This window comes from Mauremys reevesii, linkage group 10 (genome assembly GCF_016161935.1).
Source record: "Mauremys reevesii isolate NIE-2019 linkage group 10, ASM1616193v1, whole genome shotgun sequence".
Lineage (NCBI taxonomy): Eukaryota > Metazoa > Chordata > Testudines > Geoemydidae > Mauremys > Mauremys reevesii.
Genome location: NC_052632.1, coordinates 69,886,412 through 69,905,777, shown reverse-complemented (window position 1 = coordinate 69,905,777; position 19,366 = coordinate 69,886,412). Strand labels below are relative to the sequence as shown.

Below are 19,366 nucleotides of genomic sequence, written 5' to 3'. Positions count from 1 at the left end.
ATACTCTTACTTACATAGTGAAGTCCTATTCAAAATATTGTAGGATGCATGGAAAAGGGAGTTGGAGAAGGGTTACAGGGCATCTTAAACTTGGAAAAGCTCCCACAGAACCAGAGAGAGGAGGTGTGCATGTTTAAAATGCACCCAGTTACTGAAGACACTGACATTGGTCTTTACTAAGTAAGTGTGGTGGTTGGTTGTGTGTTTTTGTTTTTAGAATAATCATCAATATTTGGAACCCTCAAATGAACTCGATAAATAATGAGATATCCTTAAATGTTATGAGCAGGCAATACATTTTGCTACAGTACTTCTTCAGTTATTATTTGGCATGGAGAGCTATGTATGTAAAGTTGACTTTTGTTTTGCAGTCAAAATCCAAACTGGTAAAGAAAACCGGGAAAGGAGACGGGAAAGGAGAGCACCATGTATGTTAATATTCACTTAACTTGTCTTGGGTGTCTGATTCATAGATTTTTTTTGTTTTTTAAAATATAACCTTGAACACATCTGTGGACATTAAATTGTCTAACTGAAGTCTCGGACAAAAGGATTACAGGGGCTGGAAGTATACAGAACTCAAACTGTAGATGTAAGTGACTAAGGGCTCCAGCGCCAAAGATTTATAGAAAACTATTTGCTGAATTTAGAGTCAGAGTTTAAAGACAAGAAGGGATACATCAGAGGCCACCAACACCACCTAGCCACTCCCACATCAACCCCAACAACTAGAATTATATCAAAGTATTACATACTTCAGGAGACTAGACTGTTGTGTGCCACAGGCAGAAAAACAAGAGAGACCAAGGTGCCCCCGTAACGGCAGGGAATTGATTAAGTGAGATATGCCCAGATGATCTAGCAAGTGACCTGTGCCCCAAGCTTTAAAGTTTCTGTTCATCAGTCTTTTTTGGCTAATTGGACAGTGAGAGCTATGCTAAAGGCCACCTCCAACAGGCAACTTCCTGTCTTAAGTGATGGCTTTTCAGTAACACCGAGATTACAAGTAAACCATGTTTGAACTATAGTTAAAAAGCCAACCTCTATCATGCAACTGATTTTTTCCTGGTCCCTTGGATGGTGGCTTTGGCTTTAGATGGGTTCCACCATACTTAAATCCTGTTTAGAACTGCAACACCCTCTTGAAAAAAAAAATTCCACAAGTTAAAGGAGGAATTTAACTTGACAGTAAGAAATCATTACTGTTCTACAGCCAGGGACCCTTTTGGCTGCGAAACTTACTGTTTTGAAGTTGTGGTGACATCTTTATTAAATTTTAAAAAGTTAAAAAAAAATCAAAGATATAATATAGAGGCAAATGCATTTTTCCAAATCTGTCTCTAATATAAAATTATTGTTAACCACATTTTAATCTGCAGAAAAACACGAGTGGGCGAACAGTTTGTCGAGCAATTGTACAAGAACTGTACAAGAAGAGATATGCTCAAGACCATCATCAGCCTGTGAGTAACAAGTAACATGAAAAGGGGGTTTCCAAAATATTGTGGCTATTTATTGTAGTTCATTGTATGTGGAAAAAGGGAGAAGCAAATTTCAAAACTATATTACATTTTCTACAGAACTGGACTTCTTCACTGTGAGCGCCAGGATTGGCAAGATTCAGTCCTGAACCAGCAATTGTTTTTCTATTCTTACAATGCCAAAAATTTCAGAAGTCCAATACTGTGCATCCCATCAGGCTTAAACTAGGGTCTACATACCGTTGGGGAGTGGAGATGCCCCTTTTTCCAAAGGGATTTTGAACTAATTTTATGTCTGAGAAGGCCTGAGATGCCAGACTTTAAATTAGGGGCAGGCAAACTTCTTGGGCTGAGGACCGCATCGGGTTTCGTAAATTGTATGGAGGGATGGTTAGCGGAGGGGGTCATGGCCCGGCCCCCACCAGCTATCTGCCCCCCATGACTCCCACCCCATCCAACCCCCCCATTCCCTGATGGCCCCCCATCTACACCCTCCCGCTCCCTGTCCCCTGACCACCCCGGACCCTTTCCACCCCATCCAACCCCTCCTCTCATTCCTGACTGCCCCCGGAACCCCTGCCCCTGCCGCCCCATCCAACCCCCCTCCTTCCTGACTGCCCCCCCAGGACCCCTATCCCCATTCAACCCCCTGTTCCCCCCCAACTGCCCTAACCCCTATCCACACCTCCGCCTCTTGACCACCAACCCAAATTCCCCTGCCCTCTATCCAACCCCCCCCCGCTCCCTGCCCCCTTACTGCACTGCCTGGAGCACTGGCGGCTGGCAGCGCTACAGCTGCACCACCCGGCTGGAGCCAGGCCACACCACTGCCGCCACCACACAGCACAGAGACTGGGTCAAGCCGGGCTCTGCAGCTGCGCTGCCCCAGGAGCTCACAGCCCCACCACCCAGAGCGTTGTGCTGGCAGCGGAGCGACCGAGCTGAGGCTGAGGGGGAGGGGGAACAGCAGGGGAGGGGCTGGGGGCGAGCCTCCTGGGCCATGAGCTCAGAGGCCGGGCAGGACGGTCCCGTGGGCCGGATGTGGCCCACGGGCCGTAGTTTGCCCACCTCTGCTTTAAAGCCATGACATATTTTAGGTATAGAAAAGCACTGCAGTTCACTTTTGGAGGCATATCATTCATTTTAATTTCTCTCCCCCTCTGAGCAGTGGATAGTTGGACCCATGGTAATGAAGGCCATGGCTTTACAAGTGGAGAGAGTTACAAAAATAGTTCAATAAAGTTTTTTAAAAACTTAAACATTCCTAAAACAATTATTGTAATATACGCAGCATATACAGAATACTTCATGGTACAGTATAAAAGAATGAAAGTTATTTCATCCTCCCAAACTTATAACAATTATTTTTAACCAAACCATAGTGTATTTTGCATATGCCATGTAAGTTACAGGAGAACTATTGTAGAAACACACACACACACACACTTTTAAGTTAAGAAAACTATTCTTGAATCCACACCGCACAAGCAATACAGCTCCTTTCTTATTCTAATCATAGAGCAGAACATATACTTCCCAGATGAAATACAAAAATGAAATAGACATTCATCACTGACAGGTCAAAACACTTGCCCTCTCATAAAACCTGTATTTTAATGTTCATATCCCGACAGTTTTCCTCTATAACTGCCCTCCATAAAGCCATCAAACCCCTACTGATGTAATCCAGGACGTGGCAGATGTGGATATAGACATAATGTAAACATGACTGTCCTGCTGGCTCTCTGTGCTCCCTTATTCAGCGTAGTCAACGGTGAATGAAAAAGGTTAAGAATCCTGCAGATGCCACAGGTATGAAGGCATCTGGATAACAGACAGAAGGAAGGAGGAAGTATTCTTCAGCAGTAGCAAAGGAAAGGAAGTTTGCCCCACTGAGGAAATCTTTTACAAAGCAAACTATTACACAAACATTGTAGCCTTTTACAATTTTTTGTTTTTTTGTTTTTGGGGTTGTTTTTTTTTGCAGGAGTGTTTGGAACCAGATGACACCATCTATCAAAACAGATGATAAAATTCGAAGTACACCACATACTCAAGATCCTTTATGTGAAATACAACTGAACATGTCTGAGACTTCAAAAATTAATTTTCTGAAAGAGTCTTACCTTGCTAAACAAGATGAATCCTCATTGAGCAGTGCTTTTTTAAAGTGTTTTGCAAATAGATTATCAAACACAAATGACAGTATTCCAGCTAAAGTGTGAATATTAACATTACCAAACCCTCTCCCTCTGAAAAATAAAAATATTGGAAAAGGACTTTATTTTCCATTGAAGAGCTACTAATACTTCATGGAAATTTTCATATTTAGGGTTAGTTCTACATATACAGTATTTTTTTAAATTTCTTTTGTGAATTTAATGCTAAAGAAAGGTTTGTGATAGGCAGATAAAGAAAATGATGCCTTGAGGTCAAATTCTATTCTCAGTTACTTACATTGATGTAAATCAGCTATATCACTGATGTCAATAGTAACTCAGGATTTACACCAGAGTAAGAGCAGAATCTGGCTGGCTGTACACAGAACAGGTACAAAAAATAGGCAATATAAAAGCATACACACTAATGTAATGTCAAAGCTGATCCAGAGGGACCATATCATGGGTTAGGAAGGTAGCTTAGTCTACATGTCAATCCAAGGACTGCTCTTCTTTCAATGTTTATATTTATGTGTGTTATGCAGGCAATATCCTCAAGTGCTAGCCAGAAGCAGTGCCTCGTTCCCCATTAGAACGACACCCAGTCTCTACACGGGCATGGAGGGGGTTCCATAAACCTTCTCCTCCTTCCCTTTGTGCATCTGCACAGAGCTGGGCACAACTGAGACTGCTGGGCTACAGTCAAACTTCACCAGTTCTCACTTAGTTAATCTGCGCACCTCAAGAGTCTTACAAGATACCTGCTTGTCTCACCTATCCTCTCCGCAAAGAGTTAGTTGTGTCCAGCAGTGAGGCATCACCTACCATCTTGCAATTTAAGAACACTGGAACTGCCAGACTGGAGCAAAGCAGAGATCTATCTAGTCCAGTGTTGCCTACATAGGCAAGTACTAAATATTTCAGAGGAAAGTATAAAAATGCACAAAAATCCACATTACATAATGGACAAATATAGAACAACATGTCTAATAAACTTCCTTCCTAATCTCAAGCAATTAATGGCTAGCTGCTTCTCTCTTCAAACATGGCATCTTATACATTTTTATTCTAGTACCTATAGTTATTCTTATTTATATAAATATCAAATCCTTTTTTAAACCCTAAGCTTTTTGCCTCAATGATATCACATAGCAGTGAGTTTCACAGATTAAATTAGATTATAAAGCATTTCTTTATATTATCTCAGAGGGGTAGCCGTATTAGTCTGGATCTGTAAAAGCAGCAAAGAGTCCCGTGGCACCTTATAGACTAAAAGACGTATTGGAGCATGAGCCCACAAAAGCTCATGCTCCAATACATCTGTTAGTCTGTAAGGTGCCACAGGACTCTTTGCTGCTTTCTTTATATTAAACACTCATTACAGAATACCTACTAGTGCAGTATAAATATAAATATTAAAGTACAAATGGACAGAGTATGTTTTGTAATGCAGTATGGTTAACTTATTAGTAAGATTTCTGCTTGCCAATTCAGAACATTTGGAACTCCACAATAACATTGTGTTAGGGTGAATTAGTGAGGTCTTACTGTACGTTGGAAAATAAAAACAAAAGGTGTAGTTCTCAAACTCTTTAGTAATAACTTGTGAATAAGCTATTTTGGACTCTAGATGTCATTGTAATTCCAGAAACAGTTGAAAGAGTAAAGTAACATTTCTTTTGTTTCTCAAAGTTTTACAAGAACATTTGTATCAGTCATTTAAAGAAATTAAGAGCAAGGAAACAGAGGCAGTGTCAAGCAGAGTATAATTATCATTAACAGTATAGTTAAATTGTTCTATTTTCAGGCTCTAATCCTGCAATTGGATCCACAGACAGGCTGATCCCTGTGCTTACACACTGCCCCTCTGAATCAGAGCTCGTATCTGTAAAATAATAAAAGACTTTTCTAAAGGAGGTTTAAAACTCTTCAGTACAGTAATTGAAATACATGCTTTCTAGGATCTTCCACGTGTTCCAAGTATTTGTTCTTGTTTACAATGTACATATAGTGAATCCATTCTTTGCTTCTTTTTACCTATCTTGTAAAATAATAAAAAACTGATATCTTAACTACAAAATTTAGAACACTACCTGGTCTGACACAGAGCTTTTTGCATGGGATACACAATGTCAGTTTTCCCTGGAGAGTAGGTTAGACCAGGGGTCGGCAACCTTTCAGAAGTGGTGTGCCGAGCCTTCACTTATTCACTCTAATTTAAGGTTTCGCGTGCCGGTAATACATTTAAACATTTTTAGAAGGTCTCTTTCTATAAGTCTATAATATCTAACTAAACTATTGTTGTATGTAAAGTAAATAAGGTTTTTAAAATGTTTACGAAGCTTCATTTAAAATTAAATTAAAACGCAGAGCCCCCCAGACCAGTGGCCAGGACACATGCAGTGTGAGTGCCACTGAAAATCAGCTCGTGTGCTGCCTTCGGCACACGTGCCATAGGTTGCCTACCTCTGGGTTAGACTGTTCAACGGGAAGAGTTTTAGTGGAATATCTTCTGTTGATATTGATTTAAATTTTTCTATAAAAAGTTGTGTACGGGTCCAGAGTTCTGGATAGCCAGATTTACAAAATGGAATGAAAAAAAAAATCTTTGGAATGTGGGGAACCACCACTACATATAGTGGTGACCCCAGACTGTCATAGTGGCATATCTCTTTAAACAGAACCATAGACATCTGAGTGAATCAAACAGTACAATAATGTTATTTGAAATGAAGTTAATCAGATCAATTAAGGAAGTCAGAGTCTTATTCTGTGTTTGACATTTTAACTCAACTAAATATGTACAATGACATGATTCAAAATATTGACCGGGCCAGAATGGGACAGGGGATTGGGTTGACATTTAAGTGATTATATAGTTTATGGTTAGTTTGCCTCTTAAAATAGACAGTTACATTGAAATTTAAGTCCAATTCTATTTTAAAGATCAGCTTTACATTAAAGTCATTGTTCTTTGTCTGCTCTGCAAAAGTCCTAAGAAATCTAGTGGTCTTGCTTGGTGCTTGCCTGATTTGATTATCTGAAACCACATACATAAGAGGTTCTTCTTTCATCTGGATTTACTAAGAGGTTTGTGATTATTTAATTACTGAAAAGATAGAAGGCATTTCTTGTTAGAAGTTTGTAACAACTTGGAACAGGTTTTGTCCCAGCAGTTTGCATAATTTGAAGGTACCAAATTCAACTTTTAGAACTTAAAGGTCAAAATTAACCAAATGCAATGGCTGCTTCACTATTAGCATCTCCATTCCCCCAAGCAAAAAAAGTGCTCTTTTCTTATTTGCTGTTGGTCAATGTCTCATCAAAAATTGCTTTTAATACAATTAAAATACACTGAGAACCAGGCACGCTCAAAACTTAAGAGACAGATAGTTACTTTTTTAAAAGTATCCAGATGTACATATACACCAATGGAGATATCCACTTTCAGATAGACAAAACTGGAATATAAAAGTGCTGCTGATAGCCAGTCTATAGCACTGGGTAAACTAACATGCTGGATCTGTTTCAAGATAGACCTGGGTTCCCAAACTTAGATCGCGGCTTGTTCAGGGTAAGCCCCTGGCAGGCCGCGAGACGCTTTGTTTACCTGAACATCCACAGGTACGGCCACTTGCAGCTCCCAGTGGCTGCGCGGTTCGCCGTTCCTGGCCAATGGGAGCTGCGGGAAGTGGTGGGCCGCAGCTTCCACTGGCCAGGAACAGCGAACCACGCAGCCACTGGGAGCTGCAAGCAGCCATACCTGCGGACGCTCAGGTAAACAAAGCATCTCCCAGCCCACCAGGTGCTTACCCTGAACAAGCCATGAACCAAGTTTGGGAACCCCTGAGATAGACACTGCATAACTGGAGCAGCCTTCACTGATAAGGGCTTACCAAAGCTATCATGACACACCACCCTGCAGGCCACACAAGATCATCAGGGAAAGCACTGTGATCTGATCTGAGGTTAGAAAAAAGAAGCAACAACAAAGCAAGGGAAATGGATCTGTCTGAAACAAAATGTTTGGTGTGCCACAGGTCACCAGCACAAGCAAAGCTTCTTTCTGGTTTACAAGGTGCCATACAGAAGATTCCTACCCCAACAAGAAATGTCTTGAAGTTCCATATGCAGAGAACATGTTTTCAAGTCCTAGTGGCTTATTAGCCCGATAGCCAATTCTCCTTCCACTAGATACTAAAGGATTGAACCATGAGAAAGTAAAAGTGGATTCCTCAGATTTGTCTCTCCCTCTCAGTTCCTCCACCATCTGCTATGCTAGAAAGTTGCATTAATTTTTTGTCATATTGTTACCTAAACATGATGCAGGACTCAGAGAGGAAAAGGCAGGAAAGCAGGTCCTGGATGGATTAGTGATTGCAAAACAGAGAAATTGAATTTAAGTGTATAATTAGAAGGTACACAAGAAACAAGATAATATGCAATCACTGTTGTGGAAAATTGACTCACCATATTTTCCCTCATACTGTATATCACAGACTTTGCTTACATTGTTTCAATGTAGAATATAAAGACACAGTTATACAAGCAGAACTGTATTTTATGATTACCTGGAATCTTATAGAACATTTAAGACAGGAAGAAAATCTTTTCTATATTAAAGAGAATAAGAAATTGTATCCAGATACGTTTGAAACATTGTATAGGTTCATTAAAAATAAAATAAATTAAAAAAAACAAAAAACAAAAAAGTTGCCTCTCTACCCAAAAGAAAAAAAAATAATTACATTTTAATTTCTTTTTCTAAAAGAGAGATTGTTCAGCACATTTTAAGAGTCTGATAAATATACAATTATATTGGACATTATTAATTCACAACACTATAACCTAAAATACTTTTCCCCTATCTCCCCAGGTATCTTTTAATCTGCGTCTACTTACCATTTTCCACATATGGATGAAAGGGCAAAACTAGTGCAAGAATGACTCTGCCTCTAGTTGGCTCCAATACACTTCTAATATCTTTTAATACAGTCAGTGGCTGATCACAGCGATCAAGCAAATTCAAGCAGCTGATAACATCATACTGGAATCCTGTGTTCTGCCACTCATTTATACCGAGCACTCTAAAGAGAGAGAGAGAGAGATGGAAAGTGTTACAGTTAAAACAACTGCAGGCTGAGTGTAGAGTTCTCAGTACACAGCCTGCCTATAGCAATTAGGAGAAGGAGATAATTCCCTACAGCTGAGGCTGACCTTTCCTTTAACAGACACTCCCTTTATACTGAGAGCACATAAGGCTTGTCTACACGGGGGACTTAGTTCGCACTGAGGGAATACACACTGATTGGTGTGCAATACGTAAGCCACACTAAGAGCATGCTGATGGGGTTGCTGTGTCCTCTTTTAATTTGAATCGTGTGTACACAGCAGGAGCTGGATGTGCACTAAGCATGCAGTATAGTGGGAGGGTATCCCAAAATCCTTTGCTTTGATGCTGAGCTATGTGCATTCTGGGATTTTTCTTGCATTGTGAGATGCATAGCAGAAGCCAGGGGAATTCTGGGACTTGGGGGTCAAACTCCAAAGCTTTTGCTTCTTCCATTCCATACTTCCCCCTCTTTCCGGGTGGGCTAGCATCATTTTTTAATCACTCTCAGCCAGCATGGATGCAAGAATGCTGTGAATTGCTATGCTAGTAGCTGCGATTTGCAAATACACAGAGACTCCATCTAAACTCGCAGAGCCAGGTGGCTTCAGTTTTGGAAGCCAACAGTGGCACCTGCAGTAGCACCAGCAGGTGGAGGATGATGACGGTAATGACGACGGAGTGATATCTGCAAGTGTTACCATCTTTAATCTCTGTATCTTGACAAAGGTATTCAGTATTGTGAGATCTAGAAATGCCCTCCCTTCTTTTTGGGAATCAGAAAGTACTTTGAATAGAATCCCCTTCCTCTGTACTGAGTGGGAACTGGTTCCATGGCCCCTATACAGGAGGGAGAGAACCTCTTGTCTCAGGAGAGATTTGTGAGATGGGTCCCTAAAAAAGGGATGGACAAGAGGGATTCAAGGGGGTATGGCGTGGAAGTGGATGGAGTAGCCCGATGTTATAACCTCCAAAAAACTCATCTGTTGGAGGTAATCTGCTCCCATGAGATGCGAAAAAGAGAGCAATAATCCCCAAAAGCGGGGAGGAAGGAAAGAGCAAGATAGTTCAGCATCAAATCCAGATCACGGAGGTGTTTGAGGCCCTTGACTGAGACATCAAAACAAGCACTATGTAGATGATGGCAGTTGCATCAATTCAAGTTCAGCTGTTGATAATTTTCCCCTCTGCCTTCTGGGTTTCTTTTTAGGCAGCTCCTAGGCCTTAAGGAAAACTGAGCTGGGTGGGATCTCAACTGTCTGAGACTAAATCTTGTTTGCAGGATGCAATATGACCAGTGAATGAAGGGTCACCCTGGAATCCTTCAGAGAATGCACAGACTCACCTGTGGATTCATTAAATAATTGAAGACCATCAAAGGGGAGATCCTCTACAGAGTTTTGGACTTCACGCAGAAATTCTGATGACTGCAGTCATGAGACTCAACGCATAAACTACAGCTGTGGAGGTGCAGCAGTGTCAGTGTTGACAGAGACACATAAAGCTGTTCTGGCTAGGAGCTGTCATTCCACAATAATGGCCTGAAATTGCTCTTGTGAAAGGTGTTCAATAAAGGAAATAAATTTCATATAATTAAGATAGTTGTATTTTTCCAAGATCACCTGATAATTACCAATTATGCACTGCAGGATGACAGAGGAATAGCTCTTCGGATCTAGCAGCAAAGAGTCCTGTGGCACCTTATAGATTAACAGATGTATTGGAGCATGAGCTTTCGTGGGTGAATACCCACTTTGTCAGATGCAACTTTTACACATCCAGACTAACACGGCTACCCCTCTGATACTCTCATGTTCTAAGCACTTGTGATCCTTATCATAAGGGGTAGCCTTTGAACAGTGCTGCCTCCACAACCAAGGAGTTAGGAGTAGCGTAGGAAAATAATTCGGAACCCTTCATCTGAACATATTACTTTTTGTCTGCCCTCTGGTCGGGGCGGGAGATGGGGCAGAGCAGTAGCAGGAGTTTGCCAAATTGTCTTGGCAGATTCGAACAATGCCTCATTTATGTGGAAAACCGCATGGCCAAAGATGTTGTAGAAAGAATGTCCAACAACTTATGCTGTGTCTCTGACGTCTTCCAGCAATATTTGAAGAGTGTCTGCCACTTTCTTCATCAAGTCTTGAGACTGTTTGAAGTCATCCACAGTAGATGGAGGGGGCATAACAGCTTCATCCAGGGAGGATGAAGAAACATTTGCCTGATCAGTAGCAACCTCACCAGCCCTCCTCTCTTGTTCTTCAAACTTCTCCTCTTGAAATGGGGAAAGAGGGAATTGCGGAGTACTGACCGTGGCATTCCTCGTGAGCACTGGGTATCTCGGAGAATTGCTGGCAGTATAAGAACATAAGAACAGCCATACTGGGTTAGACCAAAGGTTCATCCAGCCCAGTATCCTGTCTTCCGACAGTGGCCAATGCCAGGTGCCCCAGAGGGAATGAACAGAAGCTAGGGACAGCTTCTGTCCTATCCTCAGAGGTTAAGAAGAACAATTTTTCTCCCTCACCCTTGTAACAACCTTTTAGGTACTTAAAAATTGTTATCATGTCCCCTCTCAGTCTTCTCTTCTCCAGTCTAAACAAATCCAGTTTTTTCAATCTTCCCTCATAGGTCATATTTTCTAGACCTTTAATCATTTTTGTTGCTCTTCTTTGGACTTTCTCCAATTTGTCCACATCTTTCCTGAAATGTGGAGCCCAGAACTGGACACAATACTTCAGTTGAGGCCTAATCAGGGTGGAGTAGAGCGGAAGAATTACTTCTCGTGTCTTTCTTACAATAGGCCTGCTAATGCAAAAAAAGCAAACATCATTCTGGAATGTTTGCTTTTTTTGCAACAGCACTACACTGTTGACTCATATTTAGCTTGTGATCTACTATGACCCCCAGATCCCTTTCTGCAGTACTCCTTCCTAGGCAGTAATTTCCCATTTGGTATGTGTGCAACTGATCGTTCCTTCCTAAGTAGAGTACTCTGCATTTGTCCTTATTGAATTTCATCCTATTTACTTCAGACCATTTCTCCAGTTTGTCCAAATCATTTTGAATTTTAATCCTATTCTCCAAAGCACTTGCAACCCCTCTCAGCTTGGTATCATCTGCAAACTTTAGAATTGTACTCTCTATGCCATTATCTAAATCATTAATGAAGATATTGAACATAACTGGATCCAGAACCAATCTCTGCGGGACCCCACTCATTATAGCCTTCCAGCATGACTGTGAACCACTGATAACTACTCTCTGGGAATGGTTTTCCAACCAGTTATGCACCCACTTTATAATAGCTTCATCTAGGTTGCATTTCCCTAGTCTGTTTATGAGATGGTCATGTGAGACAGTATCAAAACTTTACTGAAGTCTAGATATACCATTTCTACCACTTCCCCCATATCCACAAGGCTTGTTACCCTGTCAAAGAAAGCTATCCGGGTTGTTTGACACAATCTGTTCTTGACAAATTCATGCTGACTGTTATTTATCACCTTATCTTCTAGATGTTTGCAAATTGATTGCTTAATTATTTACTTCACTATCCTTCCAGGTACAGAAATTAAATTGACTGGTCTGTAATTCCCCAGGTTGTCCTTATTTCCCTTCTTATAGATTGCACTATATTTGCCCTCTTTCAGTCTTCTGGAATCTCTCCCGTCTTCCATGACTTTTCAAAGATAATTGCTAATGGCTCAGATATCCCCTCAGCCAGCTCCTTGAGCATTCTAGGATGTATTTCATCAGGCCCTGGTGACTGGAAGACATCTAACTTGTCTAAGTAATTTTAAACTTGTTCTTTCCCTATTTTAGCCTCTACTCCTACTTCATTTTCACTGGCATTCACTATGTTAAACATCCAATCACCACCAACCTTGGTGAAAACCGAAACAAAGAAGTCATTATGCACCTCCGCCATTTCCACATTTTCTGTTATTGTTTCCCTCCCCGCACTGAGTAATGATCCTACCCTGCCCTTGGTCTTCCTCTTGCTTCTAATGTATTGTAGAATGTTTTCTTGTGTTATGAGGAGTAAACAACACTTCCTTGCTTACTTTCTTCACAACCAGTCATGATTTTATAGACCTCTATCCTATCCCCCTTAGTCATCTCTTTTCCAAGCTGAAGTGAGTCTTATTAATCGCTCCTCATACAGAAGCCATTCCATACCCCAAATCATTTTTGTTGCCCTTTTCTGAACCTTTTCCAATTCCAATATATCTTTTTTCAAATGGGGTGACCACATCTGCACTCAGTATTCAAGATGTGTATGTACAATGGATTTATATAGAGGCAATATGATATTTTCCTATCTTATTATCTATCCCTTTCTTAATGATTCCCAACATTGTTTGCTTTTTTGACTGCTGCTGCACATTGAGTGGATGTTTTCAGAGAACTATCCACGACTCCAAGATCTCTTTCTTGAGTGATAACAGCTAATTTAGACCCCATTGTTTTATAGGTATAGTTAGGATCATGTTTTCCAATGTGCATTACTTAGCATTTATCAACATTGAATTTCATCTGCCATTTTGTTGCCCAGTCATCCAAATTTAAAAAACTTTGTAGATGAGATCCTACAAAATCCGTTTGTAGCTCTTCGCAGTCTGCTTGGGACTTAACTATCTTGAGTAGTTTTGTATCATCTGCAAATTTTGCCACATCACTGTTTACCCCCTTTTTCCAGATCATTTATGAATATGTTGAATAGAACTGGTCCCAAAACAGACCCCTGGGGGCACCACTATTTACCTCTTGCCATTCTGAAAACTGACCATTTACTCCTACCCTTTGTTTACTATCTTTTAACCAGTTACCAATCCATGAGAGCACCTTCCCTCTTATCCCGTGGCAGCTTACTTTGCTTAAGAATCTTTGGTGAGGGATCTTGTCAAAGGCTCTCTGAAAATTTAAGTACACTATATCCCCCTTGTCCACATGCTTGTTGACCCCCTCAAAGAAATCCAGTAGATTGATGAGGCATTTTACAAAAACCAAGTTCACAGAATATCAGGGTTGGAAGGGACCTCAGGAGGTCATCTAGTCCAACCCCCTGCTCAAAGCAGGACTAATCCCGACATATTTTTGCCCCAGATCCCTAAATGGCCCCCTCAAGGACTGAATTTACAACCCTGGGTTTAGCAGGCCAATGCTCAAACCACTGAGCTATGAGATGCTGCACATGTTGACTCCTCCCCAACAAATTATGTTCATCTATGTGTCTGACAATTTTGTTCTTTATTATACTATGCAGCCCCAAGATCCCAATGTGCTCATTTGAGAGGCAATATGGCATCCAGGATTCATCATACCAAGGAGAATGCTGAGGAAGTTGGGGCCTCGTGAGCCTTGAAGTATCCCTTGATGGAGCAAGCTCAGGAGAGTCTAGTCTAGGCAGATAATCATAAGAGCCCTGAACAGATATTTGAGAGTCTGAAGAGCTCTCATCTACAAAGTCTAATGGAGGAGCAGATGAAGGAGGAGTGATGGTTTGTTTTTCCGTACGCATGGGTAAAAGGGTATTAGGCGGTACTGGTGATAGACTTCTGCTATCTCTGGTACCTTGCCTAACTGAGTTCAATAAAAGAACATTCAGATTCACTGAAGATTAACAAACCCCTGGAAAATCTGAACTCCTGCAGCATCAGGTGAGGTTGCACAAGAACCTGGTGAACTGTGAATGTAGAGGCCTGCAGCATCGAGGGCAGCACATATGGTACTGACATTTGCTGGTCTGTCAGTCAAGGTATTAAAGATGCTGCAGGCAGTACTGACTTCTTTGGTGCAGAGCCCATAGGACCTTGGTCATGCTTCTTTGATACTGATCAATGGGTACCTAGTGATTTAGATGAGCTCGAGGACTTCAATGTAGTGCTCTTGGCTTGGGATCTCCAGTACAGAAGATCTCTTAGAGCTGTGTTTTTTCTGAGGAGATTTAGTACTCCTCTAGACATAAGTCTTTCCTGCATCACTTGCAGGTCTGCTGCTATACTGGGGGCAGGCGTTGGGCTCTGTAGTGGCATGACAACTAAAAATCTTGTCCTGTTCCTCAAAAAATAGGCAGATTGAAGAGACAGCACTGGATTGTCTGTTCTGGCTTTGTAATATTTGCTTTAGCGGTTTGATTTTTTATATGGCACTGAAAGGCGTTCCAGTTGTGACCCTTTTTGGCCATCTGTTTGGAGATTTCCTTGAAGAGTTTCTTATTGCTGGGGTTTGTCACAAGAGCTACTTGCACTGTTGATTCTCCTCAAATGGCGAGGAGAGCAAGGACTACACCATGGCTACATGCAGCTGCTTGAGGAATGTTGTACAGCTTCTGGGTAATATTGCATTAATACTGATATATTTGAATCCAGCAGCAAATGAGCAAATTCTGGCCCTGGTCAAGTTTTTTAAACAGGGGAGGGGACATCTGGTCAATTTTACCTCAGAGCAGTGAAGGGTACACAGGTAAACAGGCAGGCTGGTCACAGATGCCCACAAAGCAATGGGATAGCAGTTGGAGGACTGCCAAAGTAGTCCTCAGCAGCATGGCGTCCACACAAACAGTCCACACTAACTCAATTTGCAACAAACTTTGTACACTTTGAAAGAGGACTGCAGAATTCACACCATGTAGGGAGTTAGTGCGCTTTAAGCATTTGCATCACGTGTGTGCAAGCTTTTTCAATCCATATTAACTCGAGTTAGTACAAACTAAAACCCGAGTGTAGACATGCCTATAGATATGGTCTTTTCACTCCTCTAGGCAAGACAGAGTTAACATTCTCCCAGCCAACCACTGGACAGCTTTATATACCCCACCACAGAAACATCTGAGTTTGGACCTTCTTTGGAATTACTACATAAAAATATTTACAGAAATGTGATATACTAGTATTAAATTTGATACAATTTGGAGAAATAGCAAAGCTCAAGTGTCACAGTTCAAGACTATCTACATCTTTGACTCCTCTCAGTCTCTGAGAGTGCAACCCCTCAGGTGTTAGGCCTCATGCATTCACCTGTTCTGGGGTGGAACTTCTCACTTCGCCCATTCTTTAGACAGGGTCCTGGCATATAGTCCCTCATGCTCTAACTGGTTACTCAGTAGGCCTGACTGAGGCCTACTCGGATTCGGATACCTGCAAGACTTCCTTTCAAGAGCTGTGATCAGTGCTTGAATACAATGCCACAAACTAATATCTTCAAAACAAAATAGTGTTTAATCTCAACACTCAAACAAAGCACAACAACAAAAGCAAACACAGCACAACAGTGTTTAAAACAACAAAAGGTCTACATGCATAACCATCACACCTAAAGCGTAGATGTGCCTCACTTATCCAGACACTTCCACTTCTCAGAATTGGGGTTCAGTCTGTTTCCCTTAAATCCCTGTCTCTCTCATGTCTCAGAGCTGTCCATTTATCAGTGCCAAAGCTCTTTGCCAGTCTCTCTCTCCTGAATCTGTTTCTTTTTGTCACCCTGTATCTCTTATGCACCCCTTTATGGGGGGCAGGTTAGACTTCAAAGCCGTTGTTCTCTGCACTGTATTGATAAATGGTGTTTGTCTGCCTTCCTGTCTATGTGCAGGTCAGCTCATGCCTCAACTATCATCCCCTGAAATCATATAGCAAGCAACACAATAATAAAATAAATGGAACACATAATATTCATGAAATATTACAGGCAGTTGCTACATCCTTCACATCAAGTATTACATCAAGTCAACCTATGTAGTACAATACCTGTATTTCTTTTTCTGAAGCTGCCATATCATAGTTTCAGACAACTCAGTGGCATAGATTTCTTCAAAGTGAGGACTCATGATTTTAGTGACCTCTCCATCTCCAGCCCCTAAATCAAGAAGTCTGTGGGATTTCCACTCTGGGTTTATTTTGAGTAGTCTCTGAAATTGTTCTGATGAAAATACAAACATTGAGCCTCTTCCCAGCAACCTGAAATGTAAAGATGGCAGTGTCTGATTTTGTGCAAACTTAAACAGGGAAGACTTTAAATGCTCCTATTGCACTCGGTAAATTATTTCAAACAAGTAACAGATAAGGTCCCTGCTCAGAGGAATTTACAATCTAATTTAGACAAATGCAATACGCAGGTTGAAAGATCAAATAACAAATGCATGCAGATAGCACTAGTGTGGGCTTTACGAAGAAATCTGATGGGCGGAGGGAAGTCATTTGGTTCCTGGAAAGAGGGTCTAAGAGAAAGGGGTCATACAAAAAAGAGACAAAGTCAAGAGTGGGAAGAAGAGACAAAGCCCAAATCCTGCTCTTTGTACTTGCATGAGATGACTCTCTGGTTTCAACAGGCAACCGACCTCATGGGAGCACAGCAAGTGGGATTTGGCCCTAAGGGACCAGGTAAGAGAAAATAGGAGGTGAAAACAGAGACGTGAGTAAGCACAAAGCATGAGGAATTTGATGTGGAAATGGAAAGGAAGCCAGTGAAGAAATGTGAAGAGCAGGCAGAGTAACATGTTTGGAATGGTGGGAGAGAAAAAGGATTATTTTTTCAAACTGTATGATGTAGTGACTCAACTTCAGTGGTCGTGACTGCTATATGAAGCTCCTATATGTGACAGAAAAGGATGTGGAATAGAAAATGAGCAATTCATTAAGGAATTGGCTACAGGTGACAATTGGATTCTCTACAGATCATGTCAATGACATCTCCACCTGTGATTGTTTGAAGAGTATATATTGTAAGATTACAGCTGTTGTGACAGAAGTTCAGAGGATGAAAGAGTAAGGACAGCAGGTAGGGGAAGAAAGAATTGGTCAGTAACAGATGCAAGGGGAATAAAGAATATTATTCAGTCTATCCTGAGGTATGAAGTCAAACTTAGGAAAGACAATGACTAGTACAAATAGGCCATAGCAGCAAAGAGATTTATGATCAAGAGCAAGGACAGGGAAACTGAAGAGAATAAGCAGCAAAGATGATGAAACAGGATGAGAGGTGAGAAAGAAGTCACCCAGGAAAGGTACAATTTATTAGTAATGGATGCACACTGAATTAAGTGATACAGAAGAAACCATCAGTTAAATTTCTAGCACAGAGGCTAAGGGGGGATTTTAAATATAGAGTACAGCCCATTTAAGCAGAGCCCCCTTGCAGTACATTTATATCAATCTACACTGTATAATTGGCTCATGGCTATTGTTCCTAAAGGCACTGTGAGGTGTCATTCAAAGCATTAGAAAGCGTTTGAGAAAAAGAAAGATGGGAGAGGAAGGAAAAAGGGGAGACCAAAGAGACCTATATATAAAGCTACAAGGAACACGCCACAGGAAAGCTCACATGAACATCTGTTTGTGAAATAAGGTGAAAGATAATTTTGCTAGCTATAGTAGCCAGATACTATTCTCAGATCATACTGTGTAGCCATGCAAGGGAAGTTTAAAAAAAAAAGAGAGTCAAGCATGTAGCTATAATAAAATGCATTCTCCACAAAGCATCAGACCTGAGGTGAAGTTGGTCGTATGCCTGATTATGATGGAGTGGGGCGGGGAAGGGAAGAGATTGTAATAGTAAGGGAATTTTTGCATGGTCTGCAGAAATGAGGATACCAAATGAACAGCCTTCAGAATCTGGAATTTGGGTTCACTGTGTAAATTTATGCCCATCTGAAGCCAGTCAAGGAAGAGATCAACAGAACAATATTGGCCAAGTTTGCCTGTTTAATAAGCTTCTCCTCACTCACTCTTTTCCCACCTCCACCCTCCTGCCAAGATACCAAGCTTGACTGGTGGGTATCTTGTTTGGGATGGGTTCCCTGACTGCCCAGAAACAAAATGATACAAAAATAGATTTTATATTTTAAAGCAGGTTCTCAAACTGGGGGTTGGGGCCCCTGAGGGGGTCGCGAGATTATTATATGAGGGGTTGCAAGCTGCCAGACTCTACCCCAAACCCTGCTTTGCCTAAAGAATTTATAATGGTGTTAAATATATTAAAAAGTGTTTTTAATTTATAAAGGGGGGGAGTGTCACACTCAGAGGCTCCCTATGTGAAAGGGGTCACCAGTTCAAAAGTTTGAATACCAATGTTTTAAGGGTTAGAAGACAGCACTGAATATTGTGCTGACTAATTTTACAAGCCTAAGCATACCACAAAACCTTTAATATAGGATGCGTGGAGGCCTAAAGCTATGTGGTGTATAAAATTAAATTATCAAAACATCCCCTTTTCTGTTTGAATTTGTTTCATAATAAAGTTAGTTAATAAAAAATGTTAAATAAAGTGGAAATCAAAATGAATTTAAACAAAATGTTTCAATTGACTAGATCACAAGGTTTTTGGGTGTTGTTTTTTCACACTATCAATTCACAAAAGTTTGAGATTTTGACTTTTGTCCCAATTCAGGAGACGAAAATTATTTTAAATCTCAAGAATTCTCACAAGACAATTTTTTTCCCCCATTGAGCCCTAATGGACACGCAAAGAGACTATTTCCAGAGGGGGGTTTGAGTCTAAACCCACTGCCCTGTGGTAACTGTTCCACATTGTATTATGCAGGAAATCTAGGCTAGATTTCTGTATCTTGTCTCTTGCTCCATTCCCAGTAGAACTTAGGATGGCCAGACAGCAAGTGT

The 19,366-nt window shown here is 41.0% G+C and overlaps 2 protein-coding genes across 8 annotated transcripts in view; one reads left to right on the top strand and one right to left on the bottom strand.

The window, feature by feature from the left end:
- IGSF6 (immunoglobulin superfamily member 6) overlaps positions 1–19,366 on the top strand; it is a 57,388-nt gene that overhangs the window by 7,504 nt on the left and 30,518 nt on the right. For 3 of the 7 annotated variants that reach the window (XR_005585409.1, XR_005585410.1, XM_039491086.1), the window contains exons 5-6: positions 372–428; positions 1,380–1,463. Coding sequence is in view for 5 of the 7 variants with exons in the window: in XM_039491086.1 (XP_039347020.1) it covers positions 372–428; positions 1,380–1,463 (141 nt within the window). In the remaining 2 variants the exon portion in view is untranslated. The other 4 variants (XM_039491083.1, XM_039491087.1, XM_039491084.1 and 1 more) reach the window with 3 other exon arrangements.
- METTL9 (methyltransferase like 9) overlaps positions 1–19,366 on the bottom strand; it is a 35,174-nt gene that overhangs the window by 5,546 nt on the left and 10,262 nt on the right. Inside the window, exons 3-4 of the mRNA XM_039491081.1 lie at positions 16,499–16,708; positions 8,543–8,727 (exon numbers count right to left, since the gene is read on the bottom strand). Of these exons, the coding sequence (XP_039347015.1) occupies positions 8,543–8,727; positions 16,499–16,708 (395 nt within the window). The remainder of the gene's footprint in view (positions 1–8,542; positions 8,728–16,498; positions 16,709–19,366) is intronic.